Here is a 24,914-nt window from a genome sequence, read left to right as displayed (position 1 = left end):
CCCATTTTTTCCCCCATTTGCCTCAAATCCCCGTTTTTCTCCCCATTTTTTTCCCCCATTTTGCCCAAAATCCCCGTTTCTCTCCCCATTTTTGCTCAAAATCCCTGTTTTTCCCCCCAAATCCCCATTTTCTCCCCATTTTGCCCCAAATCCCCAGTTTTCTCCCCGTTTTTCCCCCCGTTTTTCTCCCCAATTTTCTCCCCATTTTACCCAAAATTCCCGTTTTTCTCCCCATTTTGCCCAAAATCCCCGTTTTTGCCCCAAATCCCCATTTTTCTCCCCATTTTTACCCCAAATCCCCATTATTCTCCCTGTTTTTGCCCCAAATCCCCATTTTTCTCCCTGCTTTTCCCCGTTTTTGCCCAAAATCCCCATTTTTCTCCCCATTTCTCTCCCCGTTTTACCCAATATCCCCGTTTTTCCCCCGTTTTTCTCCAAAATCCCCATTTTTCTCCCTGTTTTTCTCCCCATTTTTGCCCAAAATCCCCGTTTTTGCCCAAAATCCCCGTTTTTCTCCCATTTTTGCCCAAAATCCCCGTTTTTCTCCCCATTTTTCTCCCTGTTTTTGCCCAAAATCCCCATTTCTCTCCCCGTTTTTGCCCAAAATCCCCATTTTTCTCCCTGGTTTTCTCCCCGTTTTTCCCCAAAATCCCCGTTTTTCTCCTGGTTTTTGCCCATAATCCCTGTTTTTCTCCCTGTTTTTCTCCCCATTTTCCTCCCTGTTTTGCCCAAAATCCCCATTTTTCACCCCATTTTTCCCCCCTGTTTTTCTCCCCATTTTGGCCAAAATCCCCATTTTTCACCCCGTTTTTCCCCCCGTTTTTCTCCCCGTTTTGCCCAAAATCCCCATTTTTGCCCAAAATCCCCATTTTTCTCCCAGTTTTGCCCAAAATCTCCGTTTTTCCCCCCGTTTTTCCCATTTCCCCACCTTGCTGGCGCTGCCGATGTCCACGGCCCGGGCGATTTCTGCCTGCGAGATCCGCGCCGAGTCCTCGCCCGGCTCCACCTCCAGGAACCTGCATTGGGGAAATCCCGGCATTGGGAACCTTCCGGAACATTCCGGGACATTCCAGGGGATTTGGGAACATTCCAGGAAATCCCGGCATTGGGGAACCTTCCGGAACATTCCGGAACATTCCAGGGATTTGGGGAACATTCCAGGAAATCCCGGCATTGGGGAACCTTCCGGAACATTCCAGGGGATTGGGGAACATTCCAGGAAATCCCGGGGATTGGGGAACTTTCTGGAACATTCCGGGAAATCCCGGGGATTTGGGAACTTTCCAGAACATTCTGGACCCACCCCAGGGATTCAGGAACCTTCCAGAACATTCCGGAACATTCCAGGGATTTGGGAATTGGGGAACCTTCTGGGAAATCCCTGGGATTGGGAACCTTCCGGAACCTTCTGGAACATTCCAGGGAATTGGGGAACCTTCCGGAACATTCCGGGAAATCCCAGGGATTGGGAAACCTCCCGGAACATTCCGGAACATCCCGGGGATTTGGGAATTTGGGAACCTTCCGGAACCTTCCAGGGATTGGGGAACCTTCTGGAACATTCTGGATCTGCCCCAGGGATTGGGGAACCTTCCGGAACATCCCGGGAAATCCCAGGGATTTGGGAATTTGGGAACCTTCTGGAACATTCCGGGAAATCCCGGGGATTCGGGAACCTTCCGGAACATTCCAGGGGATTGGGGAACCTTCCGGAACATTCCGGAACATTCCAGGGATTTGGGAAACTTCCGGAACATTCCAGGGATTGGGGAACCTTCCAGAACATTCCAGGAAATCCCAGGGATTTGGGAACCTTCTGGAACATTCCGGATCTGCCCTGGGGATTGGGGAACCTTCTGGAACATTCCGGGAAATCCCAGGGATTGGGGAACCTTCTGGAAAATCCTGGATCCGCCCCAGGGATCTGGGATCCGCCCCAGGGATTGGGGAACCTTCCGGAAAATTCCAGATCCGCCCCGGGGATTCGGGAACCTTCTGGAAAATCCCCGATCCGCCCCAGGGATTTGGGAACCTTCCGGAACATTCCGGATCTGCCCCAGGGATTCAGGAACCTTCCGGAACATTCCAGGATATTCCGGATACGCCCAGGGGATTCGGGAGCCTTCCGGAACATTCCGGGAAATCGCGGGGATTTGGGAAAATCCTGGATCTGCCCCAGGGATTTGGGAATCTTCCGGAACATTCCGGATCCGCCCCGGGGATTCGGGAACTTTCCGGAACCTCTGGGTGCACCCGGGGGATTGGGGAACGGCCCCAGAGATTTGGGCTCCTTTGGGCCATTCCCGATGGATTTTGGGAATTTTTTTGGGATTTTTGGGCTCCTTTGGCCCATTCCCGATCAATTTGGGTTTTTCTGGGGAATTTTTGGGCTCCTTTGGGCCATTCCTGATGGATTTGGGGCCATTCCTGCAATCTGGGATGATTTTTGGGTGATTTTGGGATGATTTTTGGGTGATTTTGGGATGATTTTTGGGTGATTTTGGGATGATTTTTGGGTGATTTTGGGGTGATTTTTGGGGGATTTTTGGGGTTTCTCACCCCGGTTCCTCGGGCAGCAGCGGTTCCCATCTCGCCGCTTTTTCCGCCGCTGATTTTTCCCGATTTCCCAAATTTTTCAGGTGCCAGCGGAGCCGGGGGGCGACGGCGCGGGGCTGGGGGAGGGAAAATGAGGGGTTCCCCCCCAAAATTCCACCCAAACGCCCCCAAAATTCCAACAATTCCACCCAAATTCCCACAAATCCTCCCAAACTCCACCCAAATTCCTTCAAACTGCCCCAAATTCGGTCAAATTTTCTCTAAATTCCACCCAAATCCCCCCAAATCCTCTCAGGACCCCTCAAAATCCCCTAAGGATCCCTTAAATTCTCTCAGGATGCCCCAAATCCCCTCAGGAACCCCAAAAACCCCTCAAAATCCCCATAATCCACCAAAATACCCTCAGAATCCCCCAAATCCCACCAGGACCCCCTAAATCCCCTCATTTAAACCCAAATCCCCTCAGGATCCCCCAATTTCCTTTATTTTCCCCCAAATCCCCTCAAGATCTCCCTGAATCTCCCCTATTTCCCATAAAACCCCCTCAGAAACCCCCAAATTCCCTCAGGAACTTCCCAAATCCCCTCAGGATCCCCCAAATCCCCTCAGGATCCCCCAAATCCCCTCAGAACCCCCTAAATCCTCACAAATCCCCACAAGATCCCCCCCAAATCCCCTCAGGATCTCCAGATCCCTTCAGGGACCCCCCGAATTCCCCCTATTTCCCATAAAACCCCTTCAAATCCCCCAAATCCCCTCAGGATCCCCCAAATCCCCTCAGAACTCCCTAAATCTTCCCAAATCCCCTCAGGATTCCCCCAAATCCCACCGGGACGCTCCAAATCCCCTCATTTCCCACAAAATCACCTCAGAAACTCCCAAATTATCTCAGGATCCCCCAAATTCCCTCCAGATCCCCAAAATCTCCTCAGGGACCCCCCCAAATGCCCCCTTTTCCCCACAAAATCTTCTCATTTCCCCTCAAATCCCCTCAGGACCCCCCAATTTCCCCCAAATCCCCTCAGGAACTTCCCAAATCCCCTCAGGATCCCCCAAATCCCCTCAGAACCCCCTAAATCTCCCCAATATTTCCTCAGGAGCCCCCAAATACCCCTATTTCCCACAAAATCCCCTCAGAACCCCCCAAATCTCCCCTCAGGACCACCCAAATCTCCCCCATTTCCCATAAAACCCCCTCAGAAACCCCCAAATTCCCTCAGGAACTTCCCAAATCCCCTCAGGATCCCCCAAATCCCCTCAGGATCCCCCAAATCCCCTCAGAACCCCCTAAATCTTCACAAATCCCCTCAAGATCCCCCCCAAATCCCCTCAGGATCTCCAGATCCCTTCAGGGACCCCCCGAATTCCCCCTATTTCCCATAAAACCCCTTCAAATCCCCTAAATCCCCTCAGGATCCCCCAAATCCCCTCAGAACTCCCTAAATCTTCCCAAATCCCCTCAGGATTCCCCCAAATCCCACTGGGAAGCTCCAAATCCCCTCATTTCCCACAAAATCACCTCAAAAACTCCCAAACTTTCTCAGGATCCCCCAAATCCCCTCCAGATCCCCAAAATCTCCTCAGAGACCCCCCCAATGCCCCCTTTTCCCCACAAAATCTTCTCAGTTCCCCTCAAATCCCCTCAGGACCCCCCATTCCCCTCAGGACACCCAAACCCCCTCATTTCGCCTCAAATCTCCTCATGTCGCCCCAAAATCCTCTCAGAGTCCCCCCAAATCCCCTCATTTATCCGTAAACCCCCTCAGGATTCCCAAAATCCCCTCATTTACCACAAAATCCCCTCCAAACCCCTCAAATCCCCTCAGAACCCCCTAAAATTCCCCAAATCCCCTTATTGCCCCCAAAATCTCCTCAGAACCCCCCCAAACTCCCTCATTTCACCTCAAACCCTCTCATTTCACCCCAAATCCCCTCATTTCCCCCCAAAATCTCCTCAGAACCCCCCAAACTCCCTCGTTTCACCTCAAATCCCCTCAGGACCCCCCAAACCCTCTCATTTCATCCCAAATCCCCTCATTTCTCCCCAAAATCCCCTCACGAACCCCCTTTTTCCCCTTTTTACCACTTTCTCCTCCGTGCCCCGCAGGAACCGCTTCACTCTGGCCCGCGGCACCGGCGCCGGCCCGGGGAACGGGTCCGTCCTCTGTGGGAGAAGCAGCCATGAGGCCGGAACACCCCAAAAACCCCCCGGGAACCCCCAGAATCCGCCCCGGGACCCCCAAATTTGGGGGATTTCTCCCCGCTTCCCCTCACTCACCCCGGACACGCCGCCCGCCATCGCTACCATGTGGGGAAACCACGCCCACTTCCCTGTGAGGAGCCAATCAGATTGAAGCGCGGGCAAAGCGTGGCCAATCACAGCGAAGCGCTGCGGGAAGGGGTGAGGGCGCAGACGCCATCTTGGTGTAGGGCAAGGCGCGCATTGAATAAAATGGGGCCGCCATCTTTGTTATGGGCGACGCCATTTTTGTTGTGGGCGACGCCATCTTTGTTGTTGGCGCCGCCATTTTGTGTGAGGGCGGATGGTGCTGACGTGGCCGCCGCCATCTTTGTTGAGGCCAAATCTCCGTGCGGCACTTCCGGGTGTGGGCGTCCCAAATTCCACCAAAATTCCACCAAATTCCAACAATTCCACCCAAATTTCTTCCAGGAACCCCCAAATTCCTCCTTTCTTTTCCCAAGAGGCGATTCTCCTTCCCAAAATCCTCATTTTTACTCAGAAACGAATTTTTAGTCCCAAAATATCCACATTTATTCCCAAAAAATGCCTTTCCCCCCTCAGAAAAATCTGGTTTTATGCCCCAAAATTCCACCCGGATGTCCCAAATTTTTTTTCCCCGAAATTTTTCTTTATTCCCCAAAATTCTGCTTTCTTTCCCCCAAAACTGAGCTTTATTCCCTACAAATCCAGTTCCACCCTCAAAATTCCTTTCCATTCCCAAAATCCGCTTTAGCTCCAAAAAATAGCGAATCCACAAAAAAATCCATTTTTAATTCCCAAAAATCCATTTTGAATTCCAAAAAACTTCACTTTTATTCACGGAATTTTGTGTCTGACCCCAAAACCCACAATTTTTTTCCCATTTCCCCCCCAATTTTCCTATTTTTTCCTGGTTTTTCCCAATCCCAAAATAACCCTGCTTCAAACACCAAAAATCCATTTCTTTCCCAAAAAAATCACCTTTATCCTGTTTTTCCTGGGTTTTCCCGATTTTCCCCTTTTTTGTTTTACCTGTTTTTTCTTCTTTTTCCCCCTAATTTTCCACCCCTTTTTTTTCTCCTGTTTTCCCCTCATATTTTCTTGGATTTTCCATTTTTTCTCCTTTTCCCCCCCTTTTTTACAGTTTTCTCCTCATTTCCCCCCTATTTTTTTCCCATTTTTTTCTTCATTTTTTTCCCAGTTTTCATTAATTTTTTCCAGGTTTTTTTTTCCCAGGTTTTTTCTCAATTTCCATGGTTTTTTTCCATATTTCCCCCCATTTTCCCACCCTCTTTTTTTCCCAGTTTTCCCTTCATTTTTCCTTTTTTTTTTCACCTTTTGTTTCACTTTTTTCCCTCTCATTTTCCCCGTTTTTCCCTCATTTTTTCCCCCAGTTTTCCTCTTACTTTTTTCCCTCTTTCCCCCCCAATTTTTCTTCATTTTTCCGGTTTTTTCCTCTTTTCCCCCCCCCACGTTTTCCCTCATATTTTCTTGGATTTTTTCCTCTTATTTCCCCTTTTCCCCCCTCTTTTTTTTTACAGATTTTTCCATCATTTTCCCCCTCATTTTTTCCTGTTTTCCCCTCTTTTTTTCTTTCATTTTTGCCCAGATTTTGTCTTTTTCCCCCCAGTTTTTCCAAGCTTTGCCCTCAGTTTTCCTCTCATTCTTTCCCCCTTTTTTCTCCATTTTTTCCCCTCATTTTTTTCTTCATTTTCCCCCGTTTTCTTTTTCCCCCACTTTCCCCCTCTTTTTATCCCAGTTTTTTCCTCATTTTCCTCACCTTTTTTCCTGGTTTTTTTCCCTCATTTTTTCCATTGTTTTCCACCTTTTTTTTCTGTTTTTTTTTCCCATTCCCCTCCTCTATTTTTCCTCTCTTTTTTCTCCAATTTTCCCCTCATTTTTCCCCTCATCCCCCTCCCTTTTTCCTTCACTTTTCCCCATTTTTTTCCCTCTTTTCCTCCAGTTTCCCCCTCATTTTCCCCCCAATTTTTTCTTTATTTTTCCCCTCATTTTTTCCCACTTCCCCATCATTTTTCCCCCCAATAAAAATTCCACTCATTCCCTCCAAAAACTCTTGATTTTTATTCCCGGAATTCCCAGAATTCCCAGAATTCCTCATTTTTTCTTGGACACGCCCACGGTCCGGCCCCGCCTCCCGGTGGTCTTGGTGTGCTGCCCCCTCACCCTCAGCCTGAAGGGGAGAAAAAAAGGGAGAAAAATTCGCATTTAGCCCCAAAATTCTCGGGGTTTTGGGCAATTCCAAAGGTGGGGATTTGGGGATTTGCCCAAAATCGCGGTTTTTACCCCCAGAAGTGGCGCAGGCCGCGGTGGGCGCGGATTTTCTTGAGGCGCTCCAGGTCCTCGCGCAGTTTGTTGTCCAAACCGTTGGCCAGGACCTGAGGAACGGGGGGAAAATGGGAATATTGGGGAAAAATGGGGGAAATTGGGGAAAAACGGGGAAAATGGGGAAAAAATGGGGGGAAAATGGGGGGAAATTGGGAAAAGTGGGGAAAAAATGGGGGAAATTGGGGAAAAAATGGGGAAAAAGCAAGGAAAAATAGGGAAAATCAAGGGAAAAATCAAGGAAAAAATCAAGGAAAAAATAGGGAAAAATTGGGGAAAAATAGAGAAAAATCAGGGAAAAATAGGGAAAAATCAAGGAAAAAATAGGGAAAAATAGAGAAAAATTAGAGAAAAATAAAGGAAAAATCAAGGGAAAAACCAGGGAAAAATAAAGGAAAAATCAGGGGAAAATAGGGAAAAATCAGGGAAAAAATAGGAAAAAATCAAGGAAAAAATAGGGAAAAATAGAGAAAAATTAGAGAAAAATAAAGGGAAAATCAAGGGAAAAATAGGGAAAAACCAGGGAAAAATAAAGGAAAAATGAGGGAAAAACAGGGAAAAATCAGGGGAAAATAGGGAAAAATCAGGGAAAAATAGGAAAAAATCAAGGAAAAAATAGGGAAAAATAGAGAAAAATTAGAGAAAAATAAAGGGAAAATCAGGGAAAAATCAGGGGAAAATAGGGAAAAACCAGGGAAAAATAAAGGAAAAATCAGGGAAAAATAGGGAAAAATCGGAGAAAAATAGGGAAAAATGTGAGGAAAAAATAGGGAAAAATCAGGGAAAAAATAGGGAAAAATTGGGGGAAAAAGGGAAAAATTAAGGAAAAAATGGGGAAAAATCGCTGAAAAAATAGGGAAAAATCAAGGAAAAAATAGGGAAAAATCAGGGGAAAATCACTGAAAAAATCACGGGAAAATATAGGGAAAAATAGGGAAAAATAAGGGAAAAAATAGGGAAAAATCAGGGGAAAATCACTGAAAAAAATCAAGGAAAAATATAGGGGAAAAACAGGGAAAAATCAAGGAAAAAATAGGGAAAATCAGGGAAAAAATAGGCAAAAAAAATGGGGAAAATCAGGGAAAAATCGGGGAAAAAATAGGGAAAAATAGGGAAAAATTAAGGAAAAATCGCTGAAAAAATAGGGAAAAATCAAGGAAAAATAGGGAAAAATCACTGAAAAAAATCAAGGGAAAATCAAAGGAAAAATAGGGAAAAATAAGGAAAAAAATCAAGGAAAAAATAGGGAAAAATCAGAGAAAAATAGGGAAAAATCAGGGAAAAATGGGAAAAAAGGAGTTGTGGGCATTGGGGGCCACCTGTGACACGTGAGGGGACACCTGGGGACATTGGGGACCCACCTGGGGACACTTGGGGACATTGGGGACCCACCTGGGAGTATTTGCCATCCTTGACGTCCTTCTGCCTGTTGAGGAACCAGTCTGGGATCTTGTACTGCCGGGGGTTCTGCATGATGGTGATCACCCTCTCCACCTGGGGACAGGGACACGCTGCCACCAAGGGTCCCCAAAGTGTCCCCAAGGGTCCCCAAGGGCAGGGGGATACAAAAACCCAAAGTTGGGGTGAAAAAACCCCAAAAACTGCCCCAGAATCAGCCCCCAAAGAGCTGAAATGACGCTAAAACCACCCCCAAACATCCCCTAAACCACCCCAAAACTCCCAGAATTGTCCCCAAGGTGTCCCCAGGTGCCACCTCGTCCTCAGTGAGCTCCTGGCACCTTTGGTCAGGTCAATGTTGGCCCCAAACCCCCTGGAATTGGCCCCAAACTGCCCCAAACCCCCATGAGTTGTCCCCAAACCCCCCTGAATTGTCCCCAAGGTGTCCCCAGGTGCCACCTCATCCTCGGTGAGCTCCTGGCACCTTTGGTCAGGTCAATGTTGGCCCCAAATCCACCCCAAAACCCCTTAAATTCCCCCCAAAACCGCCGTGAATTGTCCCCAAACCCCCTGGAATTGTCCCCAAACTGCCCCAAAACCACCCCAAACCCCCATGAATTGTCCCCAAACCCCCATGAATTGTCCCCAAGGTGTCCCCAGGTGCCACCTCATCCTCAGTGAGCTCCTGGCACCTTTGGTCAGGTCGATGTCAGCCCCAAAACCACCCCAAAACCCCCTGGAATTGTCCCCAAACTGCCCCAAATCCACCCCAAACCCCCGTGAATTGTCCCCAAAGCCCCATGAATTGTCCCCAAAGTGTCCTCAAAGTGTCCCCAAGGTGTCCCCAGGTGTCACCTCATCCTCGGTGAGCTCCCCGGCGCGTTTGGTCAGGTCGATGTCGGCCTTGCGCAGCACCACGTGCGCATAGCGCCGCCCCACGCCCTGCGGGGACAACGGGGACACACGGTGACAACGGCACCACAACGCGGGGACAACGGGGTGGCAGCGCCCCAAGGCCACCACCGTGTCCCCAAACCCCTCAAAGTGTCCCCAGCTCCCTCCAGGTGTCCCCAGACCCTTCTAAGTGTCCCCAAAGTGCCCCAATCCCCTGCAGGTGTCCCCAGCCCCCCTGACAGTGTCCCCAGGGTGTCCTCAAGTTGCCCCCACTGTCCCCACATTGTCCCCAGGTGTCCCTGCAGTGTCCCCAAACCCCTTGGCAGTGTCCCCACAGTGTCCCCATGGTGTCCCCAGTGTCCCCACCTTGATGGCAGTGATGGTGAAGGTGATCCCTGGCAGTGTCCCCAATGTCCCTGGCACTGTCCCCACCCCCCTGGCAGTGTCCCCAATGTCCCCACCCCGTGGTGTCCCCAGTGTCCCCATGGTGTCCCCACCTTGATGGCGGTGATGGCGAAGGCGATCCCTGGCCCTGTCCCCAATGTCCCCACCCCCCTGGCAGTGTCCCCAGGTGTCCCCACCCTGTGGTGTCCCCAATGTCCCCTGTGTCCCCACCTTGATGGCGGTGATGGCGAAGGTGATCCCTGGCAGTGTCCCCACCCCCCTGGCGGTGTCCCCATGGTGTCCCCATGGTGTCCCCACCTTGATGGTGGTGATGGCGAAGGCGATCCCTGGCCCTGTCCCCAATGTCCCCACCCCGGTGTCCCCATTGTCCCCACCTTGATGGCGGTGATGGCGAAGGCGATCCCTGCACTGTCCCTGCACTGTCCCCACTGCCCTGGCAGTGTCCCCACCCCAGTGTCCCCATTGTCCCCACCTTGATGGCGGTGATGGCGAAGGCGATCCCTGGCAGTGTCCCCAGGTGTCCCCACTCCCCTGGCAGTGTCCCCACCCCAGTGTCCCCACTGTCCCCACCTTGATGGCGGTGATGGCGAAGGCGATCCCTGGCAGTGTCCCCAGGTGTCCCCACTCCCCTGGCAGTGTCCCCACCCCAGTGTCCCCACTGTCCCCACCTTGATGGCGGTGATGGCGAAGGCGATCTTGCGGCGCCCGTCGATGTTGGTGTTGAGCACCCGCAGAATGTGCTGGAACTTCTCAGGGATCACCAGGGACTGAGGGGACATTGGGGACAGTGAGGGGACAGCGGGGACAGTGAGGGGACAATGGGGACATTGGGAACTTCTCAGGGATCACCAGGGACTGAGGGGACAGTGAGGGGACATTGGGAACTTCTCAGGGATCACCAGGGACAGTGAGGGGACATTGGGGACAGTGAGGGGACAGCAGGGACAGTGGGGGGACATTGGGAACTTCTCAGGGATCACCAGGGACTGCGGGGACAGCAGGGACAGTGAGGGGACATTGGGGACTTCTCAGGGATCACCAGGGACTGCAGGGACACGGGGACAGTGAGGGGACATTGGGGACAGTGAGGGCTCATTGGGGACATGGGGGACAGTGAGGGGACCCTGGGGACATTGGGAACTTCTCAGGGATCACCAGGGACTGCGGGGACACGGGGGACAGTGAGGGGACATTGGGGACATTGGGGACTGAGGGAACATTGGGAATTTCTCAGGGATCACCAGGGACTGAAGGGACAGTGAGGGGACATCATTGGAGACATTGGGGACATCAGGGACTGAGGGGACATTGGGAACTTCTCAGGGATCACCAGGGACAGAGGGGACAGTGAGGGGACATCATTGGAGACATTGGGGACAGTGAGGGGACCCTGGGGACATTGGGAACTTCTCAGGGATCACCAGGGACAGAGGGGACACTAAGGGGACACTGGGGACAGCAGAGACTGAGGGGACACTGGGGACAGCGGGGATCACCAGAGACTGAGGGCACAGCAGGGACATTGGGGACCAGGGGGACATCAGTAGGGACAGCGGAGACACGAAGAGGGACATCTGGGGACATTGGGGACACCAGGGACTGTGGGGACAGCGAGGGGACACTGGGGACATCAGGGACTGAGGGGACAGCGAGGGGACATTGGGGACATCAGGGACTGAGGGGACAGCGAGGGGACATTGGGGACATCTGCGCGGGGACAGCCCTGGGATGGTTGTTGGGGGTGTTAAGGAAAATTCCAGAAGGATTTGGGACGATTTTAGGGGGTAGGGGACACCTGGAGGGAATTTGGGACGCTTTGGGAACAGTTTGAGGGAATTGAAGACAATTTTTAAGGGATTTGGGACAGTTTTAGGGTGGTTCGTGACAATTTTGGGAGAGGCTCAGGGCATTTTAGGGACATTTTGTGGCCGCTCGGGGCTGACTCCGCCGTGAGGGGAGCGAAGGCCGCCATGACACCTGAGGGAAGGGGGGGTCGGACATTCGCGCCCCTCCCGCCGCCATCGCCGATCTCCGCCGCCCCCTCCCCGCCCCGCCGCCTCCCTCGGGGCCGCCGCCATCGCCCCGCGCCCTTCCCGCCGCTCTCCGCCCTCCCCTCGCGCCGATGGCGGCGGATCCCGCCCGGAGCCTCACCATGGCTGCGGCCTGCGCGGGGCTCTGCCGGCGGAAGAAGAAGGCGGAAGTGACGTCACGCGCACGCCGTGCGTCATCAAGATGGCGGCGCAGGCGGAGGTAGCGCCGGCAGCGGGAGCGGTTTGGAGGATCCCGGGGCGGTTTTGGGGTTTTTTTTGGGTTTTTTTTGGTTTTTTTGTGGGGATTCGGGAGGGATTTGGGATGGCGGAGGGGGCGCGGCGGTCACTGAGGCGGTTGTGCCGCAGGTGGCGGCGATGGAGGCGCCGCTGGAGGCGGAGCTGGAGGCGGAGCTGGACCTGGAGGGGGCGGAGCTGGAGGAGGTGGATGGTGAGAGGGGCGTGGCCATTGAGAGGGGTGGAGCCATTAAAATGAGCGGGTTAATTAGCGCTTAATGAGGGGGGGGGGCCGGACAGGTGGCTGGCAAAGAGGGGTGGGGCCTGCAGGTAAAAGTGGGCGTGGCCAGAGAGCAGCGGGGCATGGCCCAGATGCCGGGGAGGCCGCAAAGGGGCGTGGCCTTGACCTTATTTGGGTACATGCAACCTTCTGGGGGTGTGGCCATTTAATTTATTTGCATGTAGTAGGATAGGGGTGTGGCCATTACCTTATTTGGGTGCGCGCAACCTGCTGGGGGCGTGGCCATGACCTTATTTGGGCGTGTCTGTCACCCTGCGGCCGCATTGCCGCCAATGGAGGGGGCGTGGCCTGGCTGGACTGAACCATTTGGGCAGCGGGCGGGGGGGGTAGGGGGGGAATATTCCCCAATTCCTGCCCCTTTTTCCCCCTTTTTTTTCCAAATTTTCCCCAATTTTTTCCCCCTTTTTTTTCCCCATTTTTCCCAATTTTTTTCCCCGTTTTTCCCTCATTTTCCCCAGTGCACATCCAGGAGAACCTGGAGGACGCCCTGGTTCAGGAGGCGCTGCAGACCGTGAGTGGCTCCTCCCCAAAATCACCCAAAATGTCCCCAAAGTGTCCCCAAGGTGTCACCAAGTGGCCCCAAAATGGCTACAAAATGGCACCAAGTGTCCCCAAAATCCCCCCAAAATCGCTCGAAATGTCCCCAGGTGGCACCAAATGGTCCCAAAATGGAACCAAATGGCCCCAAGTGTCACCAGGTGTCCCCAAAATGTCCCCAAGGTGTCACCAAATGGCCCCAGAAATGTCCAAAAAATCCCCAAAATGGCACCTAAATGTCCCAAAAAAAATCCCCAAAAAAATCCCCAAAATGTCTCCAGGTGTCACCAAGTGGCCGCAAAATGGCACCAAATGTCCCCAGAAATGTCCAAAAAATCCCCAAAAGGGCCCCAAATGTCCCCAAATGTCCCCAAAATGTCTCCAGGTGTCACCAAGTGGCCACAAAATGGCACCAAATGTCCCTAAAAATGTCCAAAAAATCCCCAAAATGGCCCCAAAATGGCACCAAATGTCCCCCAAAAAAATCCCCAAAATGTTCCCAGGTGGCACCAAGTGGCCCCAAAATGGCACCAAATGTCCCTAAAAATGTCCAAAAAATCCCCAAAATGTCCCCAGGTGGCACCAAATGGTCCCAAAATGGCCCCAAATGTCCCCAGAAATGTCCAAAAAATCCCCAAAATGTCTCCAGGTGTCACCAAGTGGCCGCAAAATGGCACCAAATGTCCCTAAAAATGTCCCAAAAATGCCCCAAAATGGCACCAAATGTCCCTAAAAATGTCCCAAAAATGCCCCAAAATGGCCCCAAATGTCCCCAAAAAGTAAGGCCGCAAAATGGCCCCAGGTGTCACCAAATGGCCCCAAAATGGCACCAAATGTCCCCAAAAAAATCCCCAAAATGTCCCCAAGGTGTCACCAAATGGCCCCAGAAATGTCCAAAAATCCCCAAAAGGGCCCCAAATGTCCCCAAATGTCCCCCAAAAAATCCCCAAAATGTCCCCAGGTGGCACCAAATGGCCCCAAAAATGTCAAAAAAATCCCCAAAATGGCCCCAAAATGTCCCCAAAAAAATCCCAAAAAATCCCCAAAAAATCTCCAAAATGTCCCCCGATGTCCCCAAGTGTCCCCAAATGTCCCCAGATGTCCCCAAATGTCCCCAAATGTCCCCAAATTCCGTTCCAGGGCGTGGACCTGCGCCAGTACTCGCGGCAGGTGGAGCTGGAGCTGCAGGAGGTGGAGCGAGCCTCCATCCAGGACTGTATCCTCAAAATGGCCCCAAAAATGTCCCCAAGGTGTCCCCAAGGTGTCCCCAAGGGTGAAATCCCCGAAAATCCAAAAATTTGGCACCAAAATCCCAAAATTTGGCTCTAAAATCCCCAAAATTTGGCACCAAAATCTCTGCAGTTGTCCCCAAAATTGTCCCCCAAGGTGAAATATCCAAAAATTTGGCACCAAATTCTCCACAATTGTCCCCAAATTGTCCTCAAAATGTCCCCAAGGGTGAAATACCCAAAAATCCAAAAATTCGACATCAAAATCCAAAAATTTGGCACCAAATTCTCCACAATTGTCCCCAAAATGGCCCCAAAATTGTCCCCAGGGTGTCCCCAAGGGTGAAATCCCCGAAAATCCAAAAATTTGGCACCAAAATCCCCAAATTTGGCCCCAAATTCTCCGCAATTGTCCCCAAAGTGTCCCCAAGGGTGAAATCCCCCAAAATTTGGCACCAAAATCTCTAAAATTGTCCCCAAATTGTCCCTAAAGTGTCGCCAAGGGTGAAATCCCCAAAAATCCCCAAATTTGGCACCAAAATCTCTTCAGTTGTCCCCAAAGTGTCCCCAAATCCCCCCAAAATTGTCCCCAAAGGTGAAATACCCGAAAAATCAAAAAATTTGGCACCAAAATCCCCAAATTTGGCCCCCAAATCTCTACAATTGTCCCCAAAGTGTCCCCAAAATTGTCCCCAAGGGTGAAATCCCTGAAAATCCCCAAATTTGGCACCAAATTCTCCACAATTGTCCCCAAAGTGTCCCCAAATCCCCAAAAATGTCCCCAAGGTGTCCCCAGGGTGTCCCCAAGGGTGAAATCCCTGAAAATCCAAAAATTTGGCACCAAAATCCCAAAATTTGGCTCTAAAATCCCCAAAATTTGGCACCAAAATCTCTGCAGTTGTCCCCAAAGTGTCCCCAAAATTGTCCCCAAAGGTGAACTATCGAAAAATTTGGCACCAAATTCTCCACAATTGTCCCCAAATCATCCTCAAAATGTCCCCAAGGGTGAAATGCCCGAAAATCCAAAAATTTGGCACCAAAATCCCAAAATTCGGCGCTAAAATCCCCAAATTTGGCACCAAAATCTCTGCAGTTGTTCCCAAAGTGTCCCCAAATGTCCCCAAGGTGTCCCCAAAGGTGAAATATCGAAAAATTTGGCACCAAATTCTCCACAATTGTCCCCAAAATGGCCCCAAAATTGTCCCCAAGGTGTCCCCAAAGTGTCCCCAAAGTCCCCAAACCCCCCAAAATGCCCCAAAACCGCCCCCAAGTCCCAAAAATCTTCCCCCAAGGTGTCCCCAGGTGCCCCCAAAGTGTCCCAAAAGTGTCCCCAAGGTGTCCCCAAAGTGTCCCCAAGGATGTCCCCAAACTGCCCAAAAATCTGTCCCCAAGGTGTCCCCCAGGTGTCCCCAGATGTCCCCAAACCCCCCAAAACCGCCCCCAAATCCCAAAAATCTTCCCCCAAGGTGTCCCCAAACCCCCAAAAATCTGTCCCAAGGTGTCCCCAAGGTGTCCCCAAATGTCCCCAAACTGCCCAAAAATCTGTCCCCAAGGTGCCCCCAAAGTGTCCCCAAGGTGTCCCCAGGTGTCCCCAAAGTGTCCCCAAGGTGTCCCCAGATGTACCCAAAGTGTCCCCAAAGTGTCCCCAAGGTGTCCCCAGGTGTCCCCAAAGTGTCCCCAAGGTGTCCCCAGGTGTCCCCAAAGTGTCCCCAAGGTGTCCCCAGGTGTCCCCAAGTCCCCCCAAGGTGTCCCCAGGTGTCCCCAGGTGTCCCCAAAGTGTCCCCAAGGTGTCCCCAGATGTACCCAAAGTGTCCCCAAGGTGTCCCCCAGGTGTCCCCAGGTGTCCCCAGGTGTCCCCAGGTGTCCCCAAGTCCCCCCAAGGTGTCCCCAAGTCCCCCCAAGGTGTCCCCAAAGTGTCCCCAGGTGTCCCCAAGGTGTCCCCAAGGTGCCCCAAGGTGTCCCCAAGTTCCCCCAAGGTGTCCCCAGGTGTCCCCAAGGTGTCCCAAAGGTGTCCCAAAGTGTCCCCAAGTTCCCCCAAGGTGTCCCCAAGGTGCCCCAAGGTGTCCCCAAAATGCCTCCAAGTGTCCCCCAGGTGTCCCCAGGTGTCCCTTGACCCCTCAGACATCCGGGAGAGCGAGAACATCGCGGAGCTGCACAACCAGATCAGCGCCTGCGACGCCATCCTCGAGGTCAGCGCTGGCCCCAAGTGGCCCCAAATGTCCCCAAAGTGTCCCCAAAGTGTCCCCAAAACCCTTTAAAAGAGCCTCAAAATCCCCTGAAAATCACCCAAAAAAAGTTGCTCAAAAAATGCCCTAAAAATCGCTAAAAAAAAACCAAAACCCAAAGTGTCCCCAGGTGTCCCCAAGTGTCCCCAAAACCCTTCAAAAGAGCCTCAAAATCCCCTGAAAATCACCCAAAAAAAAATTGCTCAAAAAATGCCCTAAAAATCGCTAAAAAAACCCCAAAACTCAAAGTGTCCCCAAGTGTCCCCAAATGTCCCCAAAACCCTTTAAAAGAGCCTCAAAATCCCCTAAAAATCACCCAAAAAAATATTGCTAAAAAATGCCCTAAAAATCACCAAAAAAACCCCCCCAAATTGTCCCTGATTGTCCCCAAAGTGTCCCCAGGTGTCCCTAAATGTCCCCAAAACCCTTTAAAAGAGCTTCAAAATCCCCTAAAAATCACCCCAAAAAAATTGCTCAAAAAATGTCCTAAAAATCGCCCAAAAAAAGCCCCAAAACCCTGGGAAAAAAACCAAAACCCAAAGTGTCCCTAAATGTCCCCAAAGTGTCCCTAAATGCCACCAAAACCCTTCAAAAGAGCCTCAAAATCCCCTGAAAATCACCCAAAAAAAGTTGCTCAAAAAATGCCCTAAAAATCGCCCAAAAAAAGCCCCAAAACCCAAAGTGTCCCCAAAGTGTCCCCAAAGTGTCCCCAAAACCCTTTAAAACAGCCTCAAAATCCCCTAAAAATCACCCCAAAAAATTGCTCAAAAATGTCCTAAAAATCACCAAAAAAAAAACTCCAAATTGTCCCTGATTGTCCCCAAAGTGTCCCCAAGTGTCCCCAAACCCCCAGGACCCCCTCAAAACGCCACAAAAATCGCTCCTAAAACCCTCAAAAAACGCCGAAAAAACGCCCAAAAATGGCCCAAAAAAGCCCCAAAAATCGCCGAAAAAATGCCCAAAAATTGCCAAAAAAATCCCAAATTGTCCCCAAATTGTCCCCAAAGTGTCCCTGAGTGTCCCCTCGGTGTCCCCAGCGCATGGAGGAGATGCTGGGCTCGTTCCAGAGCTCCCTGAGCTGGGAGAGCCCGGCCCCAAACTGTCCCAAAACTGCCCCAAAATGGCCCCAAACGGCCCCAAAACGGCTTCAATGTGTCCCCAGTGTCCTTCAATGTCCCCAAATTGTCCCCAAACTGTCCTCAAGTGTCCCCAAAGTGTCCCCAAAGTGTCCCCAGACCCCCATAAACACCCCCAGGACCTCCTAAAAACGCCACAAAATCCTGGGAAGAATCGCTCCTAAAATCGCCAAAAAAAGCCCAAAAATCACCCAAAAATCGCCGAAAAAACGCCCAAAAATTGCCAAAAAAATCCCAAATTGTCCCTGAGTGTCCCTGAGTGTCCCCTCGGTGTCCCCAGCGCATGGAGGAGATGCTGGGCTCGTTCCAGAGCTCCCTGAGCTCCCTGAGCTGGGAGAGCCCAGCCACAAAACGGCCCCAAATTGCCCCAAAATGGCCCCAAATTGCCCCAAAATGGCCCCAAAACTGCCCCAAAATGGCTTCAAAGTGTCCCCAGTGTCCTTCAATGTCCCCAAATTGTCCCCAAACTGTCCTCAAGTGTTCCAAAATGGCCTCAAAGTGTCCCCAAGTGTCCCCAGAGTGTCCCCAAAGCCCCAGGACCCCCTCAAAACGCCACAAAAATCGCTCCTAAAACCCTCAAAAAATGCCCTAAAATGGCCGAAAAAAAGCCCAAAAATCACCCAAAAAATTGCCAAAAAAATCCCAAAGTGTCCCCAAATCGTCCTCAAAGTGTCCCCAGAGTGTCCCCAGAGTGTCCCCAAGTGTCCCCAAACCCCCAGGACCTCCTAAAAATGCCACAAAATCCTGGGGAAAATCGCTCCTAAAACCCTCAAAAAATGCCCAAAAATCGCCAAAAAAAGCCCCAAAAATCGCCAAAAAAATCCCAAAGTGTCCCCAAATGTCCCCAAGTGTCCCTAAATGTCCCCAAAGTGTCCCCAAGTGTCCCCAGACCCCCATAAACACCCCCAGGACCCCCTAAAAACGCCACAAAATCCTGGGGAAAATCGCTCCTAAAACCCTCAAAAAATGCCCAAAAATCGCCCAAAAAAAGCCCCAAACTGTCCCCAAATTGTCCCCAAATTGTCCCCAAGTGTCCTCAAAGTGTCCCCAAATCCCCATAAACACCCCTAGAACCTCCTAAAAATGCCACAAAAAACGCCCTAAAATCGCCAAAAAAACGCCCAAAAATCGCCAAAAAAAGCCCCAAAAATTGCCAAAAAAATCCCAAATTGTCCCTGAGTGTCCCTGAGTGTCCCCTTGGTGTCCCCAGCGCATGGAGGAGATGCTGGGCTCGTTCCAGAGCTCCCTGAGCTCCCTGAGCTGGGAGAGCCCAGCCACAAAACGGCCCCAAATTGTCCCAAAACTGCCCCAAAACTGCCCCAAAATGGCCCCAAAACTGCCCCAAAATGGCTTCAATGTGTCCCCAGTGTCCTTCAATGTCCCCAAATTGTCCCCAAATTGTCCTCAAGTGTCCCCAGAGTGTCCCCAGAGTGTCCCCAAAGTGTCCCCAAAGCCCCAGGCCCCCCCTAAAACCGCCACAAAAATCGCTCCTAAAACCCTCAAAAAACCCCAAAAATCGCCCAAAAAATGCCCAAAAATCGCCCAAAAAAGCCCCAAAAATTGCCAAAAAAAATCCCAAATTGTCCCCAAATGTCCCCTGAGTGTCCCCAAAGTGTCCCCAAACCCCCAGGACCTCCTAAAAACGCCACAAAAATCGCTCCTAAAGCCCTCAAAAAACGCCGAAAAATCGCCCAAAAATCGCCAAAAAAAGCCCCAAAAATGGCCCAAAAAAGCCCCAAACTGTCCCCAAACTGTCCCCAAATTGTCCCTGAGTGTCCCCTGGTGTCCCCAGCGCATGGAGGAGATGCTGGGCTCGTTCCAGAGCTCGCTGAGCTCCCTGAGCTGGGAGATCCGGGCGCTGCAGGGCCAGGCCGGGGCCATGAACCTGAGGCTGCGGAACCGGCGCCAGGTCAGGGACAGGCTGGGGGCGCTGCTGGACGAGCTCGTCGTGCCCCCCACCATGATCAGGTGGGCAAAAATTGGGGGAATTTGGGGGAAAATGGGGTTTGGGGGAAAAAAATGGGATTTTGGGGAAAAAAAATGGGGGTTTTGGGCAAAAAAATGGGATTTTTGGGTGAAAATTCCCAAAAAAATGGGATTTTGGGGTGCAAATTTCCCCCAAAAAAATGGGATTTTAGGGAGAAAATTCTCCCAAAAAATGGGATTTTAGGGAGCAAAAATGGGGGTTTGGGAGAGGAAATCCTAAAGAAAAATGGGATTTAAGGACAAAAAAATGGGATTTTGGGGTGAAAATTCCCCAAAAAAATGGGATTTTTGGACCAAAAAATGGGATTTTGGGACTAAAAAATGGGATTTTGGGGTGAAAATTCCCAAAAATGGGGTTTGGGGGTGAAAATTCCCCAAAAAATGGGATTTTAGCGAGAAAATTCCCCCAAAAAAATGGGGTTTTGGGGCCAAAAAAATGGGGTTTTAGGGACCAAAAATGGGGGTTTGGGAGAGAAAAACCTAAAGAAAAATGGGATTTTAGGACAAAATAATGGGATTTTGGGAAAGAATTACCCAAAATTGGAGTTTAGGGTCAGAATTTGGGGTTTGGGGTCAGAATTTGGGATTTTTTGGGTTTCCCCTGGGGCTGTGGAACCGGCGCCAGGTCAGGGACAGGCTGGGGGCGCTGCTGGACGAGCTCGTGGTGCCCCCCACCATGATCAGGTGGGGAAAAAATGGAAAAAAATGGGGTTTGGGGGAAAAAATGTAAAAAACTTGGGGTTTAGAGGTGAAAGAATGGGATTTTGGGGCGAAAAAATGGGGTTTGGGGGTGAAAAAATGGGATTTTGGGAGCAAAAAATGGGATTTTTGGACAAAAAAATGGGATTTTTGGACAAAAAAATGGGATTTTTGGGAGCAAAATATGGGATTTTAGAGACCAAAAATGGGGGTTTGGGAGAGGAAATCCTAAAGAAAAATGGGATTTTTGGAGAAAAAAATGGGATTTTGGGGTGCAAATTTCCCCAAAAAAAAGGGACTTTAGGGAGAAAATTCTCCCAAAAAATGGAATTTTAGGGAGCAAAAATGGGGGTTTGGGAGAGGAAATCCTAAGAAAAATGGGATTTAAGGACAAAAAAATGGGATTTTGGGGTGAAAATTCCCCAAAAAAATGGGATTTTAGGACAAAATAATGGGATTTTGGGAAAGAATTACCCAAAATTGGAGTTTAGGGTCAGAATTTGGGGTTTGGGGTCAGAATTTGGGATTTTTTGGGTTTCCCTGGGGCTGAGGAACCGGCGCCAGGTCAGGGACAGGCTGGGGGCGCTGCTGGACGAGCTCGTGGTGCCCCCCACCATGATCAGGTGGGGAAAAAATGGGGGAATTTGGGGAAAAATGGGGTTTGGGGGAAAAAAATGGGATTTTGGGGAAAAAAATGGGGGTTTTGGGCAAAAAAATGGGATTTTTGGGTGAAAATTCCCAAAAAAATGGGATTTTGGGGTGCAAATTTCCCCAAAAAAAATGGGATTTTAGGGAGAAAATTCTCCCAAAAAATGGGATTTTAGGGAGCAAAAATGGGGGTTTGGGAGAGGAAATCCTAAGAAAAATGGGATTTAAGGACAAAAAAATGGGATTTTGGGGTGAAAATTCCCCAAAAAAATGGGATTTTTGGACCAAAAAATGGGATTTTGGGACTAAAAAATGGGATTTTGGGGTGAAAATTCCCAAAAATGGGGTTTGGGGGTGAAAATTCCCCAAAAAATGGGATTTTAGCGAGAAAATTCCCCAAAAAAATGGGGTTTTGGGGCCAAAAAAATGGGGTTTTAGGGACCAAAAATGGGGGTTTGGGAGAGAAAAACCTAAAGAAAAATGGGATTTTAGGACAAAAAAATGGGATTTTGGGAAAGAATTACCCAAAATTGGAGTTTAGGGTCAGAATTTGGGGTTTGGGGTCAGAATTTGGGATTTTTTGGGTTTCCCCTGGGGCTGTGGAACCGGCGCCAGGTCAGGGACAGGCTGGGGGCGCTGCTGGACGAGCTCGTGGTGCCCCCACCATGATCAGGTGGGGAAAAATGGGAAAAAATGGGGTTTGGGGGAAAAAATGTAAAAAACTTGGGGTTTAGAGGTGAAAGAATGGGATTTTGGGGCGAAAAAATGGGGTTTGGGGGTGAAAAAATGGGATTTTTGGACAAAAAATGGGATTTTTGGACAAAAAAATGGGATTTTTGGGAGCAAAATATGGGATTTTAGAGACCAAAAATGGGGGTTTGGGAGAGGAAATCCTAAAGAAAAATGGGATTTTTGGAGCAAAAAATGGGATTTTAGGGGGAAAAAAATGGGATTTTAGGAACTGAAACGTTGGGGTTTAGAGAGCAAAGAATGGGGTTTGGGGAGAGAATGGGATTTTGGGTACAAAAAATGGGATTTTGGGGAGAGAATTACCCAAAATTGGGGTTTGGGGTCAGAATTTGGGATTTTTTCCTGCGCCAGGGCAGGGAGAGGCTGGGGGCGCTGCTGGACGAGCTCGTGGTGCCCCCACCATGATCAGGTGGGGAAAAAATGGGAGTTTGGGGAAAAAATTTAAAACAATTGGGTTTGGGGAAAAAAAATGGGGTTTGGGGGTGAAAAAATGGGATTTTGGGAGCAAAAAATGGGATTTTTGGACAAAAAAATGGGATTTTAGGGGGAAAAAATGGGGTTTTAGGGAAAGAAAATGGGATTTTGGGAGCAAAAAATGGGATTTTTGGGAGCAAAAATGGGGGTTTGGGAGAGGAAAACCTAAAGAAAAATGGGAGTTAAGGACAAAAAAATGGGATTTTGGGGAAAGAGTTCCCCAAAAATGGATTTTCCTCATTTTTCCATGGATTTCGATGGGGTTTTCACCGTTTTTTCCCGTTTTTTCCCCATTTTCTCTGTTCCCAGTGTGATCCTGCAGTCCCCAGTGACCTCCCCCAGTCCCAGCTTCAGGCTCTGGATGGGATTCCCATGGAATATTCCCATTTTTGGATGGAATTTTCCCATTTTTCCATGGATTTCAATGGGGTTTTCACCGTTTTTTCCCGTTTTCTCCCAATTTCTGCCATCCCCATTCTGATCCTGCAGTCCCCAGTGACCTCCCCCAGTCCCAGTTGGTGCCTCTGGTTGGGATTCCCATGGAAAATTCCCATTTTTTGATGGATTTTGATGGCAATTTCCTATTTTTGCCAGATTTTTCCCATTTTTCGATGTTTTTCCCCCATTTTCCCATCCCCATTCTGATCCTGCAGTGCCCAGTGACCTCCCCCAGTCCCCACTGGTGCCTCTGGATGGGATTCCCATGGAATATTCCCATTTTTGGGTGTAATTTTCTCATTTTCCCATGGATTTCAATGGGAATTTCCTATTTTTTGATAGAATTTCCCCATTTTTTCCCATTTTCTCCCCATTTTCCCCTCCCCATTCTGATCCTGCAGTCCCCAGTGACCTCCCCCAGTCCCAGCTCTGAGCTCTGGATGGGATTCCCATGGAATATTCCCATTTTTGGGTGTAATTTCCCCATTTTCCCATGGATTTCGATGGGGTTTTCACCGTTTTTTCCCGTTTTTTCCCCATTTTCTCTGTTCCCAGTGTGATCCTGCAGTCCCCAGTGACCTCCCCCAGTTCCAGGCCCAGCTCTGAGCTCTGGATGGGATTCCCATGGAATATTCCCATTTTTCAATGGGAATTTCCTAATTTTTGACAGAATTTTCCCATTTTTGCCAGATTTTTCCCATTTTTTCCCTTTTTCTCCTCATTTTCCCCGTCCCCATTCTGATCCTGGAGTCCCCAGTGACCTCCCCCGAGTCCCAGTCCCAGCTCTGAGCTCTGGATGAGATTCCCATGGAATATTCCCATTTTTGGGTGTAATTTTCCCATTTTCCCATGGATTTTGATGGGAATTTCCTATTTTTTGATAGAATTTTCCCATTCTTTGACATTTTCTCCCCATTTTCCCCTCCCCATTCTGATCCTGCAGTCCCCAGTGACCTCCCCCAGTCCCAATTGGTGCCTCTGGATGGGATTCCCATGGGATATTCCCATTTTTGGGTGTAATTTCCCCATTTTCCCATGGATTTCCATGGGGTTTTCACCGTTTTTTTCCCGTTTTCTCCCCATTTTCTCTGTTCCCAGTGTGATCCTGGAGTCCCCAGTGACCTCCCCCGAGTTCCAGGCCCAGCTGGTGGCTCTGGACGCTCAGCTGGGCGCGGTCAAGGACGCCGCCTTCCGCGACACCCTGGCCTGCGCCGACGTGCAGCACGTCCTGGACCGCCTCAGGATCAAGGTCAGAGGCCCTGAATCCCACCCCAAAAATCCCAAAATTCCCTCCCCAAAAATCCCAAAATTCCTGCTCCAAAAATCCCAAATTCCACCTCAAAAATCCCAAAATTCCTGCTCCAAAAATCCCAAAATTCCACCCCAAAAATCCCAAAATTCCACCCCAAAAATCCCAAAATTCCACCCCAAAAATCTCCAAATTCCTCCCCAAAAATCCCTGAATTCCCTCCCAAAAAATCCCCAAATTCCACCCCAAAAATCCCTGAATTCCACCCCAAAAATCCCCAAATTCCACCCCAAGAATCCCCAAATTCCGCCCCAAAATCTCCAAATTCCTCCCAAAAATCCCTGAATTCCCTCCCAAAAAATCCCCATATTTGCAGCCTAAAATTCTCAAAATTCCACCCAAAAATCCCCAAATTCCACCCCAAAAATCCCCAAATTCCACCTCAAAAATGCCTCCCAAAAAATCCCAAAATTCCACCCCAAAAATCCCCAAATTCTCAGCTCAAAAATCCCCAAATTCTCAGCCCAAAAATTCCAAAATTCCTGCCCAAAAATTCACCAATTACTCCAAAAAAATCCCCAAATTCTACCCCAAAAATCCCTGAATTCCCTCCCCAAAAATCCCAAAATTCCACCCCAAAAATCCCTGAATTCCCTCCCCAAAAATCCCAAAATTCCACCCCAAAAATCCCTGAATTCCCTCCCCAAAAAACCCAAAATCTCTCCCCAAAAATCTCCAAATTCCTTCCCAAAAATCCCAGATTTCCACCCCAAAATCCCAAAATCCCTCCCCAAAAATCTCCAAATTCCTCCCCAAAAATCCCTGAATTCCCTCCCAAAAAATCCCCAAATTCCACCCCAAAAATCCCCGAATTCCCTCCCCAAAAATCCCCAAATTCCACCCCAAAAATCCCAAAATTCCACCCCAAAAATCCCTGAGTTCCACCCCAAAAATCCCCAAATTCCACCCCAAAAATCCCTGAATTCCACCCCAAAAAATCCCAAATGCTACCCCCAAAAAATCCCAAAATTCCCGCCCCAAAATCCCAAAATTCCACCCCAAAAATCCCAGAATCCCCCCCCAAAATCCCTGAATTCCCTCCCCAAAATCCCAAAATTCCACCCCAAAAATCCCCAAATTCCACCCCAAAAATCCCTGAAT

General features: G+C 49.9%; 3 protein-coding genes across 3 annotated transcripts in view; 1 reads left to right on the top strand and 2 right to left on the bottom strand.

Annotated features, from left to right (window-relative positions):
• Nucleotides 1-5,605, bottom strand: part of WDR46 (WD repeat domain 46) — a gene marked incomplete at its 3' end in the record, with an annotated part of 28,458 nt that extends 22,853 nt beyond the window's left edge. The window contains exons 1-4 of the mRNA XM_071420724.1: nt 4,835-5,605; nt 4,640-4,720; nt 2,560-2,672; nt 929-1,016 (exon numbers count right to left, since the gene is read on the bottom strand). Of these exons, the coding sequence (XP_071276825.1) occupies nt 929-1,016; nt 2,560-2,672; nt 4,640-4,720; nt 4,835-4,864 (312 nt within the window). The remainder of the gene's footprint in view (nt 1-928; nt 1,017-2,559; nt 2,673-4,639; nt 4,721-4,834) is intronic.
• A 1,230-nt stretch (nt 5,606-6,835) lies between these two features.
• Nucleotides 6,836-12,112, bottom strand: LOC139586976 (small ribosomal subunit protein uS13). Its single transcript, XM_071420722.1, has 6 exons — nt 11,969-12,112; nt 10,486-10,584; nt 9,374-9,460; nt 8,513-8,614; nt 7,082-7,173; nt 6,836-6,968 (listed from the first exon to the last, which is right to left on the bottom strand). The coding sequence occupies exons 1-6, from the start codon at nt 11,969-11,971 to the stop codon at nt 6,893-6,895; spliced, it is 459 nt and encodes a 152-aa protein (XP_071276823.1). The 5' UTR covers nt 11,972-12,112; the 3' UTR covers nt 6,836-6,892.
• VPS52 (VPS52 subunit of GARP complex) overlaps nt 12,013-24,914 on the top strand; it is a 46,062-nt gene continuing 33,160 nt past the window's right edge. Inside the window, exons 1-7 of the mRNA XM_071420723.1 lie at nt 12,013-12,067; nt 12,214-12,295; nt 12,841-12,893; nt 14,060-14,135; nt 16,270-16,337; nt 19,302-19,477; nt 23,603-23,753. Of these exons, the coding sequence (XP_071276824.1) occupies nt 12,050-12,067; nt 12,214-12,295; nt 12,841-12,893; nt 14,060-14,135; nt 16,270-16,337; nt 19,302-19,477; nt 23,603-23,753 (624 nt within the window). The 5' untranslated portion in view covers nt 12,013-12,049. The remainder of the gene's footprint in view (nt 12,068-12,213; nt 12,296-12,840; nt 12,894-14,059; nt 14,136-16,269; nt 16,338-19,301; nt 19,478-23,602; nt 23,754-24,914) is intronic.

This window comes from Agelaius tricolor, unplaced genomic scaffold (genome assembly GCF_023055355.1).
Source record: "Agelaius tricolor isolate 1412-34295 unplaced genomic scaffold, bAgeTri1.0.p SCAF_159, whole genome shotgun sequence".
NCBI lineage: Eukaryota > Metazoa > Chordata > Aves > Passeriformes > Icteridae > Agelaius > Agelaius tricolor.
This window is presented reverse-complemented; position numbering and strand designations above follow the sequence as displayed.

What these genes read in the sequence shown, in the direction of transcription:
- LOC139586976 (XM_071420722.1), bottom strand. An exon ending in TCGCCATCACCGCCATCAAG is followed by an intron (nt 9,461 to 10,485) that starts GTGGGGACAGTG and finishes TTGTCCCCGCAG; the next exon opens with GGCGTGGGGCGGCGCTATGC. An exon ending in AGGATGGCAAATACTCCCAG is followed by an intron (nt 7,174 to 8,512) that starts GTGGGTCCCCAA and finishes CCCGTTCCTCAG; the next exon opens with GTCCTGGCCAACGGTTTGGA.